The 14,328-nt window shown below is 42.9% G+C and overlaps 1 protein-coding gene across 11 annotated transcripts in view; it reads right to left on the bottom strand.

Annotated features, from left to right (window-relative positions):
- NCOA1 (nuclear receptor coactivator 1) overlaps positions 1-14,328 on the bottom strand; it is a 216,641-nt gene that overhangs the window by 68,309 nt on the left and 134,004 nt on the right. For all 11 annotated transcript variants that reach the window (XM_055122558.1, XM_055122563.1, XM_055122564.1 and 8 more), the window contains exons 8-9: positions 4,794-4,971; positions 780-959 (exon numbers count right to left, since the gene is read on the bottom strand). In XM_055122558.1, coding sequence (XP_054978533.1) covers positions 780-959; positions 4,794-4,971 — 358 coding nt within the window. The remainder of the gene's footprint in view (positions 1-779; positions 960-4,793; positions 4,972-14,328) is intronic.

The raw sequence follows: 14,328 nt of genomic DNA, 5'->3' as shown, positions 1-14,328 counted from the left end.
TTTCAGATATACCTACTTTTTGCAAAGTTCCAGTTCCAATTTTGAGTATGTGACACGTGCTATCACACAGCTTGAGCCTGAGGACAGAGCTGCACGTGGGCCGTGTGAAGTCCCTAGAAGTTGGTGGCATTTACTTCCACCTGTGATCTGCTACCTACTTGGTCTGCCTGGCATTGAACTACCTTCCCAGAGACTGCTTTCCCTGCCTCGTACTTCAGCTTATGATTTGAGAGGTTCTTAACTTAGCTCAGCCTAAGCTCACATGGAAAACTCATTGAATGTCAATTTAACTAACTGCTTGCTGATAATCGTGTTCATGTTAGAGCCTTGGCTGTGCTTTCATTTCTTCATGAGCTTTTGCCTTATAATTACCTTGTATGGCCTCAAACTTGCGAACTCTATTCTACAATGTTCTCTACACTCTAAACTTGAAACTTTCTAAAAATCAGAGCTGCTCGGCAGCCTGCTACATCTGGTACATTTCCAACTGGCAGCAGTTACAGCTCTTATTTCTAGGCAGCAAGTTGGTTTGAATTTGACATTTTATTAGGAATGCCAGATTAAGACTCAGTCTTTGAGGCTGTTTAAAAAGGGTGATTCCAGTTGTTGTTTTTCCTTAAGTATTAATAAATAGAAAATTGAACAGCCTCTATGACACAGAGTTGAGTAAGTGAAAATATCTGAAGAAGGCAGCATATAATCAATTATCTCTCTGTTCTGAAGCCATGGAACAAGCCAACAAATAGCTTAAAAAAAAAAAAAGGAGCCTTTTGTTTTACCTTCTCCATCCTCTTGAATGGATTTTGGCTGTGACACAGTAAAACACTGCATTACTTCATATCTCTGGCAAGCTTCTTGGTTCTCTGTGCCTGGCTCATCTGGAGGGTGTATTAACATCCTACAGTTAAAGGTATGGCTATTTCGTCGTGCTGCTTCTTGAGGCCAAGGAACTCCACTTACTGTGGAAGAAAAACAGATTTTTTTTTTTTGTGAATAAGGTGAAAAGTCTAAACTCTTAAGACACCCAAGCAATTAAGTCACCTGCTTAGCTAAATACACAGACCAAAAGACAGACTTCTTCAGATCTACTTATGACCATCAATTAGAAAACTGTAACATTTTCAAGAAATTTTATAGGATTTTCCCCTTTCCAGACAAATATCCTGTCCTACAAATATCCTGATTCATTCTTTTTGGGCAGTACAGGAGACTGAACCCAGGGCCTCATGCACACAGTACACGATCCTTACCATTAAGCTTTTATCCTAAGTAAAGACAAAAGTTAAAAACAACTAGCTTACTAGCTCTTTTGCTCAGAATTTTAGAGACATAATTGGCTTTTTCATTTGTTTCCAGTTATTCATTGGAAATGACTCAAAACCACAAATCTACTATTATACAAAGGGCTATGTATGCTTGTGTACTTTTGGGGGGAGAGGATTAAAATATTTCTTTTCTGGGGCAGGAGTGACAGTATATGGGGTAGGGTGTTTGCCTTGCAAGTGACCGACTGAGCTTTGCTCCTTGGCATCCCCTAGGGTTCCCTGGGCACCACCAGGTGTAATTCCTGAGTGCAAAGCTAGGAGAAATCCCTGAGCATTGCTAACTACAGCCCGAAAACAAATTAACCAAAAAACCCACAAATTTCTTTCTTTAAAAAAAATTGAGATTCTGTGATTTAGTTAATTAAACATTTTTTTTACCTTTTTTTTTTTCTCTTTGGGTCATGCCTGGCGATGCACAGAGGTTACTCCTGGCTTTGCACTCAGGAATTACCCCTGGTGGTGCTCAGGGGACCATATGGGATGCTGGGATTCGAACCCAGGTTGGCCACGTGCAAGGCAAACGCCCTACCCACTGTGCTATTGCCCTAGCCCCTAAACATTTTCTTAAAGCAGTCTATGGCGCAAAAAAGTATTAGGATAGAGACCAATCTTGGTTTTTTTAATTTTAGAATCCTTTTTTTCTTGTATTTTACTTTCAGTTTAAGGCTACGATGCCCTGAATATAGTGGGTAGATCAGTAAGTTAATGTACTAACATGAATCAATATACACACATTAAAGTTAACTATAGGAAAGCTGTCTAGATTTCAAGCGGGAGGACCCTTCGGGGTCTCCTGATCAGGAAGCTGCAGGGCGATGTCCGACCCACAGGGGCTGGCAGGGTTCTAAGGCTCTCCTCTCACCATGACTAGTGGCTGCCTCTTCAAATTTTATTTGAAAATTTTGTTTGGGGCCATATCCGGCAACACTCCGGAGCTCCTTCAGATCTAGTGCTTGGGGTGTCACTCATGGTGGTGCTCAGGGGATCATCTGGTACTGGGGGTACAGGAGGAGCTCTAGAATAGAGATCTTTCTCTGCTCCCCCACAACCTTATTCTACTGAACTCTTCTTGCTTTGTCCCATGAATTCTTTCATCTTAATAAGCCAGAGCTCTTGGGCTGGAGAGACTGGGTCAGGGCTAAGATGCCTTGCACACAAATGTCCCTGCTTCCATCGCCAGCACCGCCTAGGGTCCCCTGTGCGTTGGCAGGGGTGAGTCCTCACACCCAGGAGTAGCCTTCAGCGCAGCAGGGAATGACCCTCCTCTCTACTCCCGAAATATCCCGAGGACTTTTTATATTTTTAAACCCCATCTTGCTCTGAAGTCCTGGGAAATGGGTTCCAGTGTGCAGGCTGCTTTTCACTGGTTTTTACCAAGTGTCCTCTGGGTGGAGCAGGCTGGCACTTCTGATGTACCCAAGTACCTTTCTCTATCTTCCTCCTTTTTCATGTTTCAGAGAGCCATGTCAGCTCTGAGAGCGCTTATCACGCTCAATAGAAACATAAGATCTCTTGGCTGTTTTGTTTTTTTGCTGAACCTGGTGGTGCTCAGGGTTTCCATTTAGCTCTGTACTCAGGGATCACTGTTGGTGGTGCTCAGGTGACCACATCGGGTGCTGGGAATCGAACCTGGGCAGGCCACATGTAAGGCAAGTGCCAGGACTGCTGTATGATCTCTCAGGCTCTATGTTAGTTCTCTTGGAATGAATTGTGCCCTTTCCTTGCTTGTTTACAACATGCCAACAGCATGCAGGGCAGCATGGGTAACATCAGACTCTTCCAGTTTTGCCATGTAACATTTGTGGAGCATTCCTTTTTTATTTTTCTTTTTTGTCTTTTTTTTGAGGGGAGGGAGCCTCACCCCCTGCAATGCTCAAGGGTTCCTCCTGGCTCTACACTCAGGAATTATTCCTGGCAGTGCTTGGGGGACCATATGGGATGCTGGGGATGGAACCCAGGTCAGCGGCATGCAAGGCAAATGCCCTATTATGCTCCAGCCCCAAGCATTCCTTTTTTGCACAGTGCCTGTTCCTTGTATGCCTAAAATATCACCTTTCTTGTAGACTGCATGTATATGTCCAAAGAACTTCATGAATCCCAGAAGGTATCAGCATAGAAGGGGGCACTCTCCTTTTTCTTTGGGGTGGCTTTGGACATTTAATGGAAGATGGCAGAAAGGCAATCCTGTCTTTCCCACTATCTCGCTATTCCACCCTTGATAGGGGAAATCCAGAAACGGACTGAAGTACAGTCTTGGTTCTGCTAAGAACAAATAGTACAGGGGAATAAAAGAATCCACTTTTGTTTGGGGCCAGTGGATCTTCCCTGGTGCTTGCAGGGAGCTCTGTGATCAGGGACCCTGTGTTCTGTGCCCTGCACATGCTCATTAGCACTCCGAGCTACCTCTCGAGCCCCAGGCATCCATTATTTATCCTAAACTTACTGACCCATTAAGATTCTGGAACAAAACAAACAAAACTGTCAATTCAACCATCAACTTAGTGAACTTAATAGAAAATGACTCCTGGGGCTCAGAGCGAATGTACAGTGAGCAGAGCGCTTCTCTTGCACGTGGCCAAGCTGGTTCGATCCCCAGAATCATGTTGCCTGTGCACTACTAGGAGTGATTCTTTAGTGCAGAACCAGGAGTAATCCCTGAGCACTGCCAGGTGTGCCCCAGCTCTGCCCCCGAACAAAAACTAAAAAAAAAAAAAAAAAGCAAAAAAATAGCAACAGTGATTACAGATTACTAGTTAATAACTAATTACAAGTTATAAACCGAGACTATTCCTTTCAAAGGAGAAAAAGGTTTCTGTTCCACTGTGGGAGCAACAGTGGACAGCAGAGAGTCACTGGCAACATCTGACATGCGCTTTTGGTTTAGCGATAAAAGAATTATTGCCTATGTCCCCCCTCAACATTAAAGCAATAGGATGGGCCATGGCGGAGTGAGGAAATGGAGGGGGTACCAGACCTCATCATCCTCCCAGTGAGGCTCCTCTGGCACATTTGGAACTCCTGAACTGAGATCCTGGACATATGAGAGTATATGCCTGCCTTCCCCAGTTCCTGTCATTCTTCCTGGCCTTCCTCCCCTTCCCCTGTCTTTGAGCAGAGTTGCTGTGAGAAGGATATACATCTGTCTCTTTCTTGCATATATAATCAAAACTGAATATGGAGCTGCGAGCAGAAGTTTCTGATGGCAAAGCAACTGACTGCTTGGCCTCCCAGTGCTGTCCCCTAAGTACAGTATAATCTAGAGGACACAGAGCAGGGGAAGGCTCTGTCAGCCAACTGATGCCTTCCGCCTTCAGTCACATCTGCCACTCGAGCAAGATTTTCATATATATCATATGTTATAACATATATTTAATAGCACACACTATAAATATAACAATGTACTATATCAATGGCATAAGAGGAAGCTACTGGCACTAGCATTCTTTTAAAAAACACATTTCTTTTTACCGAGTGACTTTGGGAGCAGATTCTTTACAAACTCCGCATGATCCCCCACATGCAGGATGCTGTAGACACTGGTATTCATCAATTCCTCCTGATTGTAACCCAAGTAGCTGGTCACATTTTCTGACACAAAAACAATTCTTCCTTCACAGTTCACCACAAAGAAGAATCCATCTAAAGCCTGGAAAGTCGGGGGGATGGGGGAGAGAGGAAGATGTTTAAGAAGTCAGGAGATTATAACATGAAAGAAAAATAAATGCACTTTTCTCTATTGAAAAAGAGGTTAGAAATACATGTCAAGTTAAAAAAGATAGAACTGAGTAGAAAATTTACTATTGCATGTTGTCTGGGGAGGGGACAGAATTTTTATGTAATTCAAACTAAAGTGTCAAGTAGGCACAAATACATATGTCAACTGTCTTCCTTAGAACAGCTATAGCAATGGATGTGAAAAGTCACAGACATCTCAAAACCATAGATGTTTGAACTTGCACTCAAAGAACTTGCAGTATAATGAACTTGCAGTATAATGGGGGAGAAACATGTACAACAAATGCCATTCATATAGGCGTATCAGAGCCATACAGAGAATATTCTACGAGCACACAGGACACCTAACAGGTTGGGGTGAGACACAAGGAGGGGCTCCTCCCAGACTCTACTCAGAAACAGCACAGGGAGGAAGGGAAGAGGATTGAAGGAAGCACAGCTGAGGCAGAAGGGAGAGGACAGTCCTCTAGGAGACGACAGCGGCGTGGCACTGCAGGAGTAGGTGGGAAACGTCATGTGTGCAGAAGAAAGTATGTCTGAAGAGGTGGCCAGGAGCCAAGTCACAGAGAACTCCTGTGCCGTGAGATAGAGCTGGCGGTCTCTGAACAAGCCCCACAGACATGTTCCAAGGGGGGCATAATATTCACAGTGATGGGGGGCAGAGTTGGAACCACGACTTGCAGAGTAATCTAAAACACAAGGGAAAAATTCAGCTTAATGGACATTTTGACATGTGGCAGCTCACTCAATTCTGACCCTCAATTATCACCAACCACGGAATCTGTTAAGATCAGAAGGCAAAGGTTAAAATGGTCTTCTTTATCCTCTTTCCGTGTACGGCTACATACTGCAGCTTACTTGCTACACACTGTGTTCAAGCAATAAAACAAGATTTTAAAGAAGCTTCACAAAATGTTGTGTAACAAGACAGAAAATGACCATGAGTCCTTTGTATTACACAGGGGCTTGTTGGTTGTCTGTGGCAAGCATTCTCAAAAGGCCATCTAATAATGCTTATATGCTATTCATTATCAGAGTTTGGGCCACACCCAGTGGTACCCAGGGTTATTCCTGACTGTACTTAGGAATCACTACTGGTGGTGCTTGTGGGACCGTATGTGGTACCAGGAATCAAACGGGCTGGCCATGGGAGAGGCAAGCACCTTACGCTATGTACTCTCTCCCCATTTTCCTTCAAACAAAGGCAAGTGTCCAAATTTTGCTGACTTTTTTCAAAATGACAAGTGGTAATGATTATATGTTCCCTAGCAAATATTTTTCATATAAGAAAAAAACCTTTGGTTTTGTTTCTTCAGGGTAAAGATGAAATTTTAACAATGACTATAAAAACAAGCTGCCTTTCAAAAAGACACTCCTGCAAGAGAGAAAACCTTGGAAATGTAGGCTTTGAAATGTTGCCATTGTGATTTTTTTTTTTTTGCTGAAAATAATGTGAATCACATAAAATTTTCCTTCTTAGTTCAAACATTTAGAGCCAGAAAAATTTTATCTGCTCAAAGAAACCTTCCTATCTGAGCTATTTTCTTTCCTTTATTAAAAAAAATTTTCTGGTATGTGAAAATGCAACATCTTTTCATTAGGAAGATCAGTGTTTGAGATCAAAGAAGATGGAGTTTAAATAAAAACCTTCACACAATTGTAGATAGGATTTGTTTTATTTTGGGGGTCTTCCCTGGTGGTGCTCAAGGGCGAGGGGGCCACTCCCTGTCATACTCAGCCTGGTCATTCGGGGTGGATAGTTCTTTGTTTGGGTCCAGCTATGAAATGCTGCTCAGACCGAGGGGGGCCGGGGGCCACCGGGATTATACCCAGTGGTGCTGGGTAGAGGCAAGCAGAGACAGGGACTGAACTCAGAACTTCACGCGAGCAAAGCATATACTTTAGACCTTTGCACCTGACTGAATTTTTGAATGGGCATTATGACTTAGGATACTTATCTGATCAAACATTTTCTATATTACTCTCCTTCAACTGATTATTTAAATAATATATTAAAATAAATGAAACATAACCACATCTTTACATTACTGTGATAAAGCATTCAACCGAGATTTTTAGAAAAACTGAAGCACAAGGCTGGAGAGGTAACTGAACCGGCTGGAACACATGCATTTCATGGTTCCCCAAGCACTGCCAGGTATAACCCCCCAATTAATAATAATAATAATAATAATAATAATAATAATAATAATAATAATAATAATAATAATAATTTAAAAACATAACCACAAATAAAGCTCTTATTGAAAATCCTTCTTGGGGCCGGAGAAATAGTACAGGTGGCAGGGTGCTTGCCTCACACGGGGCTGACTGTGGTTCCATCTCTGGCACCTGATAATGGTCCCCTGAGCCAGTGAAGAATGCAGAGTCAGGAGTAAACCCTGAACACAGACAGGTATGGCCCCCAAAAGCAACCAAGACACAATTGTTTTGAAAATAAACCTAAACATTTTAGACAGATCACAGGTAGGAACTGAAATTGGTGTAAATACAATTTAACTCAATTTTTTTTTGGGGGGGGGTGTCTCACTAAGGAGTTTACTAAAGAACCAGGCAAGGAGCAGGATTGGCATCGAATGACATCTGGCTGTTTGCTGGTGAACCACTTTTAAAAGCCATATCCCAACTCCATCAGTTCTGTCTTTATTTTTCATCTGCCTTCAAATATGTGTATTATATCCTCAAAACCATTAGGTCCCTAGCTTTCTTAACTTTCTGTGTCTATCTCTGGATATGTGTAGAAGTTACCAGTGGTCTGCCCTGACAGCAGGGAAAGACCCTGGCATCATTTCTGCCAAATGGAAGCCTAATTCTGATGGGTGGGCACAGAGCTGGTGTGTGGAGCCTTTACCCCAGCAAAGGCAGCAATCCAGCTGTACTATGAGGTGCAGCCATTTCGAAGACCTCTGGATTCCTGCAGGATTTTTCCTTCGCTGCAGTATGTCTGGAGTCTCTGCAGTTTTTCTCTTCTGTTTTCACAGACTTACTGGGGCTCCTCCAAGTTCTCCTCCCGTCTACACCTGACCTCACTGCCAGGCTGGGATATTATTCTAGTAACTGGTTTCTGGAATATTCAGCCCAGCAGCTGGTCAGCCTTACGGGGAATGCAGAACTTTCACAAGGTCTCTGTTTGGCCTCAGCTACATGGATGTGCGGTTTCCTCTGTGAAATCTGTGGCATCATATTTCTTTTGAGCGTCCCCAGAAGAGCCTGGCTTAGATGACTGGTTGATGAAGGCTCCCTCACTACTGCAGAGAAGTTCGCCTGACCGTACTCTGGACATCTGACAGCCTGTCTGTTGCTGCAGATGCCTACTTTTGAAATTTATGAATTAATTATATGATCATAAAATTTTTACATAGGGAAATGAAATAGTAAAAAAAAATCTATCTAAAAAAATCCTATCTCCAAGAGATTTGTAACATTTTGAGGGGAGGTTTTTGTTGTTGTTGAGACTGTTCCTATGAATATACAAACATCTCTAATTTCTAAAAGCTAGTTTGAGTAATATAATATGCTAATAATTATTCTTCTTCTACAAGTTATCCTCATGTGCTGTGCATGAAATTAACTTCAAAGTGGACTCTTGGAAACAAGTTTTGCAGTTTCTCTAAGTCCCAACATTGAGCTGCGCAGAGAGATGGGATCAAATGCTTGGCCATCAAGTGCAACAAAATACATCACAGAGATTTTCTCTCCACATAGCATACTGCCCATCCTTTGAGGACCACGAGGGTCTAAGACTCCTGATGGAATCCCAGAGGTACAAGACTAAATAGGCAACAAAAATGACCACCTATGTGTTGGTCACTGGGCAAAGTTCTGGGATGAAAACACAGATTACTATTATGATTATTTTTTGGCAGGGTGAATTGTTTGGGTCACACCAGGCAGTGCTCAGGGCTTACTCTTGACTCGGTGTTCAGGGGACAATATAAGGATCTAGGGACTGAACAGGAATCAGCCAGATTTAAGACATGCAGCCGAACCCCCTGTACTATCTCTTTGGCCCAAATCTTAGTAATATCAAAGTCTCTGAAAGGGTGAAAACCCACACTGCTACAGTACAGAGCAAACGTTAGGCAGAGTGAATCTTTCGCAGGGCAGCAGGGCTGGTTGGCATGGGTAAGTTTTCCTGGGCAGAGGGCATGATGCACCTGAGTCAAGTCTAGCAAGCACATAACAGGAACTCAGGGGCCTTGGGAGTGGAAGGAACATTCGGACTAGCTGAGAGGTTAAGGAGACCGCTACTGAGATCCCTGTTCAACTGGAGCCTGACTTGAAAGGCCAGGGCCCAGGAAGTGAGAGGAGAGCGGAGCACGGGGCGGGCCCTGGGGTCTTTGCACCTGCTGCCACCGCTGCTCCTGCCACGCCCTGGCCCTGCAGGCCCCGCCTTCAGTCATCGCTCCAGTTCCTGGAGGTAAGCATCCATTCCTGAGCAGGAGCAAGCAGGGAAGATCCAGGGGCATTATTTTCACATTTGAAAAAACCCCATTGTCTTTTTCCCCCAAAAAAATTGGGTTAAAGGAATAAATCTAGTAGGTTTAGTTTTTAAAATGTTGTATTTGGGGCAGAGTGGTAGTATAGGGGTAAGGCATTTGCCTTGCACGTGGCCAACCTGGGGTTCAATCCCTGGCACCCCCATATCGTTCCCTAGGCCCACCAAGAGTGATTCCTGAGCACTGCCACCGTGGCCTTAGAACCCAAACCCAAACCAAACGTTACATTTACTATAACAGAGGAACACTCAGAAGGAGACATTCGAAACGCAGCAGGATACAGCAAAGGGAAGCTCTGAAGAGAGATTTGGGTTAATGGCAGACATCAGTGATTTACAGGGACAAATACTATGATTTGGTTTCTATTTTTTTTTTAAGCTACAATCATCTTTTCTTGTAAAGGGTATTGATTTCCTTTGGGGAGTTACTTCTTCGCTATTAAATAAAGTTTTGTGGATTTTTTTAATCAGACCATTGGGAGACTCTCTCCCAAAATGGGAACCTTGAGGAAAATTACAAAAAAGTGCAACCTTGGCTGGAAACGCTCATTCTAACAGCAGGACACTTGACTGTCTTGTTCTTTCTAAGAGACCATTGGTACAGTTTCTGCTTTCTAGTCCCTCTGAGGTGCCTTAATTTCATCTCATTTCCCAGCATCATTCTAAGATAGCCAAAGGACATCCCAATAAATTTACTTTTTGCTTTATTTAGTCAGAATCATGTCTATAACTTGAAATCAGAGAATGCCAGTTGATACTGTACATTCCCCCCCACACGTGCAAACAAACACATACGTATATCGTGCAGTCACAGATGTAAATAAATATGCACTGAATCAAAGAAAAGACAAAAGGAAAGGAAAAAGAGCTGAGGCTGGAAGCCTGGGGGGCGCTATCGTCTAAGAAGCAGGTAAGGTAAACAAAGGCTCGGGAGCTAGAAAGAAGGGGCCAAGTTCTAGCCAAGGTCAGGGGGACGGCTGACAGATACGCAGCAAATGGCAGAGAGCGGGTGAGGAGGCGAGAAGGCCTTGGTGCCCGTGCAAGGAAGAGGGAGCCCTCCAAGAGCAGAGTTTCTTATAAAAGTATAATTCTCCTCTGGAGAGCAGAGCTGGAGTGAGATGATGCAGAGTTTTGAACAGCAGGCGGAGGCACTGGACAGCAAAGAGCAACAGATAAAGAAGAGCTTTTTATAAAGTTGCCTGGGGGCTGGAGAGAGAGTACAGCGGGGAGGACACTTAAATGACCTCCAGTGGCTTCCATTTTTAATTCATGACCCATATTTGTATTTAAGAGGTGAGAAGTAAACAGAAAACTGTGCGGTGGGCGTTTGTCAGTTTTCAGATATGCAATTTTTTTCCCCCAAATGTGAGCACATTCCTCCAGACTAGTGCTATGAAACAGAAGGTTCTTTACTGATGGGAATATTCTATATCTCTGTTGTCTAGCCCAGGAACCCCAAACCACAGTGGGCCCCGGCGGGTGAGACCACAGAGCTCATTTTTAAGTTTATTTAATTTGGCTTTAAATAGCCACGTGTGGCTTGTCACTTGCTGAATAGGGCCACTCTGGACTGCAACCTGGAAAATCCAATGGACTACCTCATGGAGACATTTCTACCACTGCTTGTCTTAGCTGCCAAGGAGGGCTAAACGCCCAAAAGTTGAAGGAAAAAAGACAGAATGAGGGTGTGGGGGTGTGGTGATGTGGAGGTGAAGATGGCGTGGAGACTCAGAAGAAGGGAAGGAAAAGGTTACAAAAGCAACTTGGAAATCTATAAAAGTAAGGCTTTTGTGGGGAGAAGGGAAGGCTAGGCCACACTGGTAGTGCTCAGAGTTTGCTGATGGTCCTGTGCTCAGGGGTCTTTCCTAGTGGCGCCAGAGAAGCCCTATGTAGTACTGGGGATCAAACCAGGATCCACTGAGAAAGAAAAGCTGCCTTGACCCCTGTACAATCTCCTTTTTTGGAGACCAACACCTCTGGCTCCAAAAGTCAGAAATTCTGTTTCAGGCTCTGCTTCAATAACTATGGATCATAAGTAAAATGCTATTCGAGTTCCCTGAGATCAAGAATCTAAATATATTCCTAAGTTTTGGGAATTTTAATTTGATGTGATTTCTTGTATTTCAATCATATTGCCTAATATCTTTTAATTTTTTTTAATGCTGTATTAGTTTTAATTTGATTCTTAGTGCTTTTCAAGGTAATGATTTCATCAGCCTCAAAAAACAACTTTGTTTTCTATTTTTGTTTTTGGGTCACAGGGTACTGAGAGCTTACTCCTGGCTCTGTACTCAGGGATCACTCCTGCTGGGGCTCAGGGACCACATGGGTGTGGACGATCAAACCGGGGTTGGCTGCATGCAAGGCACATACCCTATCTGCGGCTGCTTCTCCTTTTTTGGTTGTTTTTGAGCCACACCTAGGGACTCTCAGGGATTACTCCGCACTCAGGAATCACTCCTGGTGGTGGTCAGGGAACCCTATAGTATGTCAGAGATTGAACCTGGGTCATGTGCAGAGCAAATATCTTATCTGCTGTACTATTATTGCTCTGCCCCCTTTGTTTTTTTCTTACAGTATTTTTGGGGAGATGTCTCATGGTCATTGTTCATTTAAAAGTGTTTTGCCTTACAGAATTTTTTATTTATTGCAGTTTAGGGAGGTATAATAGTATTATACTTTATGGTTATCGATAAACAAAATGACTCTACTCCACCATCAGCAAAGAACTCACGACCCTCCACCACTTTCCTCTGTTCCCTCTAGTTTGCTCCTCCCTGTCTCCCACCCCCCTCCCATCATTTGAAGAACTGGTTCTGTATTCCACTGTCCAGGGTGTGCCCTTGATCACTACTGTCTACGTTCTTATTCTGACTCTTAGATTCCACAGATGAGTGAGATCATCCAGTATTTGTCCTTCTCCCTCCGGCTTATTCCACTTCACACGATACCCTCCAATTCCACCCATGTGGCAGCAAAGTGCATGGTTTCATCTTTCCTTACAGCCACAGAGTACTTCATTGTACATACATATCACAGCTTCATTATCCATTTACCTGTGTTGGGCTCTTTCCATATCCCAGCTTCTGTACTAAGTGCTGTCACCAACAAGGATGTGCATATGTTCTTTTGAGTGGATGTTTTTGTATTTGGGGTGGGGGTAGATGGTGAAGCAGTATTGTTGGGAATATGGGAGTTCTAGTCTTACATTGTTTAGAAATCTATGTACTGCTTTTCAGAGATTGAACTTGATGATATTCCCACCAGCAGTGAAAGAGGTTCCTTCCACATCACCACCCAAACTGGGTGCTTCCAATCAATTTTTTAAAAAAAAACAAAACCCTTCCTCTTTTCCTGATCTCTCTGATGTGTGTTATTCTTGCAGGTGTAAGAAGATAACTCATTGTTTTAATTTGTATTTCAATCACAAGTGATGATTATTTTTCATATGCCTACTAGCCATCTGTATGTCTTTGAGCAAGTGTCTGTTTGAAGGGCTTTGACCTTTTTGCAAACATTCTAAGAATTCAAGTTGTAGTGTTCTCTGTCTCAGTTGTGTTGTATTCAGGGTGGATAATCTGTTTGCTCTCAGTATTGATCAGTGTGCTTTCGGAGAATGTGTGCTGAATGCAGGATTTAAGATGACCATTTTCTAACACAAGCCAAAACTCATAGCACTCTCTAAACCTCTCTCTCTCTGCCTTAAATTACTGCAATATCTCAAATGATGTTAGGTCTAGAAAATACATTTACTAAACAATAAAGTGAAAGAGGATATAAGGTTCTTAGGCCAGTTTTAAAGATGGGACACATATAAGGCAGACAGAACCCTCAAAAAAAAAAAAAAACAAAGAACAAAAAACATTACAAGCTATGAAAAGTCTAGTCCACAAATTCTTGCAGTGCGGAGAGTTAGTCTGGGCTGGATAAGGGTCAGGAAGAGCCAGAGTGTAAGGGGATGGTGAAGGTGGCGAGCAGGGAGAAGAGATGGAGAAGAGTAGAAAATGAGCTGAAAATACTCCTTTCTGAAGCTTAGTTTATATTCAATTATTTTAAAATATAGCAAAGGTGAATTTTATAATGAACAGCTATATATCAACTACTTAGATTCTTCCACTAACATTTTAACTGTATTTGTTACCACGCTGCTTTCCAAATGTGTCATACAATCCCTTGAGTCTATTGTAAAAAGAATCTGATACAAAAGAGTTCATTACAAGTGCAGCTTCCCTTCTCCCAGCTCTGTGTGTGCCTTCCCTGAGGGAGGCTTCTCTCCAGTTTTAATGGCCAGTGTCTTGTATATTACACAAGCATCTGCTTATTCCCTTGATAAGAATACTTAAAACCAATATTCTAAAGCCGAGGATGCCAAACATATTTATTTGGTGTGCTTCCCTTTTTTTTTCCAGAAAGTAAAGATCATTCAGCTGCCCTCTAGAAATCTACCTTTTTAAGCAAATAACTAGGAAACTCCCCCAAACTGCACCAGAGGCTGCTACTACCCCCTTGAATCTTTCAACACCCTTTTGCTCCACAAGGGGCGGTTATCACCCGCTAAAGGGAACACTTCTCTGAAGCAACCAGGTGCTTTGCTAAAATGAAGGAAAATAAAGAATTTAAGTTTGTGGAGGCAGTTTTTTAAAAAGAATCAATAATACTTAGCAGTCTGTTAATGGTCCGGGAATAGAGTACTGGAAGAAGTGAAAGTAAAAATTGTTTATTTGGGTGTCATCCCTGTGGAGGGGAAGC

This window comes from Sorex araneus, chromosome X (genome assembly GCF_027595985.1).
Source record: "Sorex araneus isolate mSorAra2 chromosome X, mSorAra2.pri, whole genome shotgun sequence".
NCBI lineage: Eukaryota > Metazoa > Chordata > Mammalia > Eulipotyphla > Soricidae > Sorex > Sorex araneus.
Note: the sequence above shows the minus strand (reverse complement) of the source record. Positions and strands in the feature narration are given on the sequence as shown.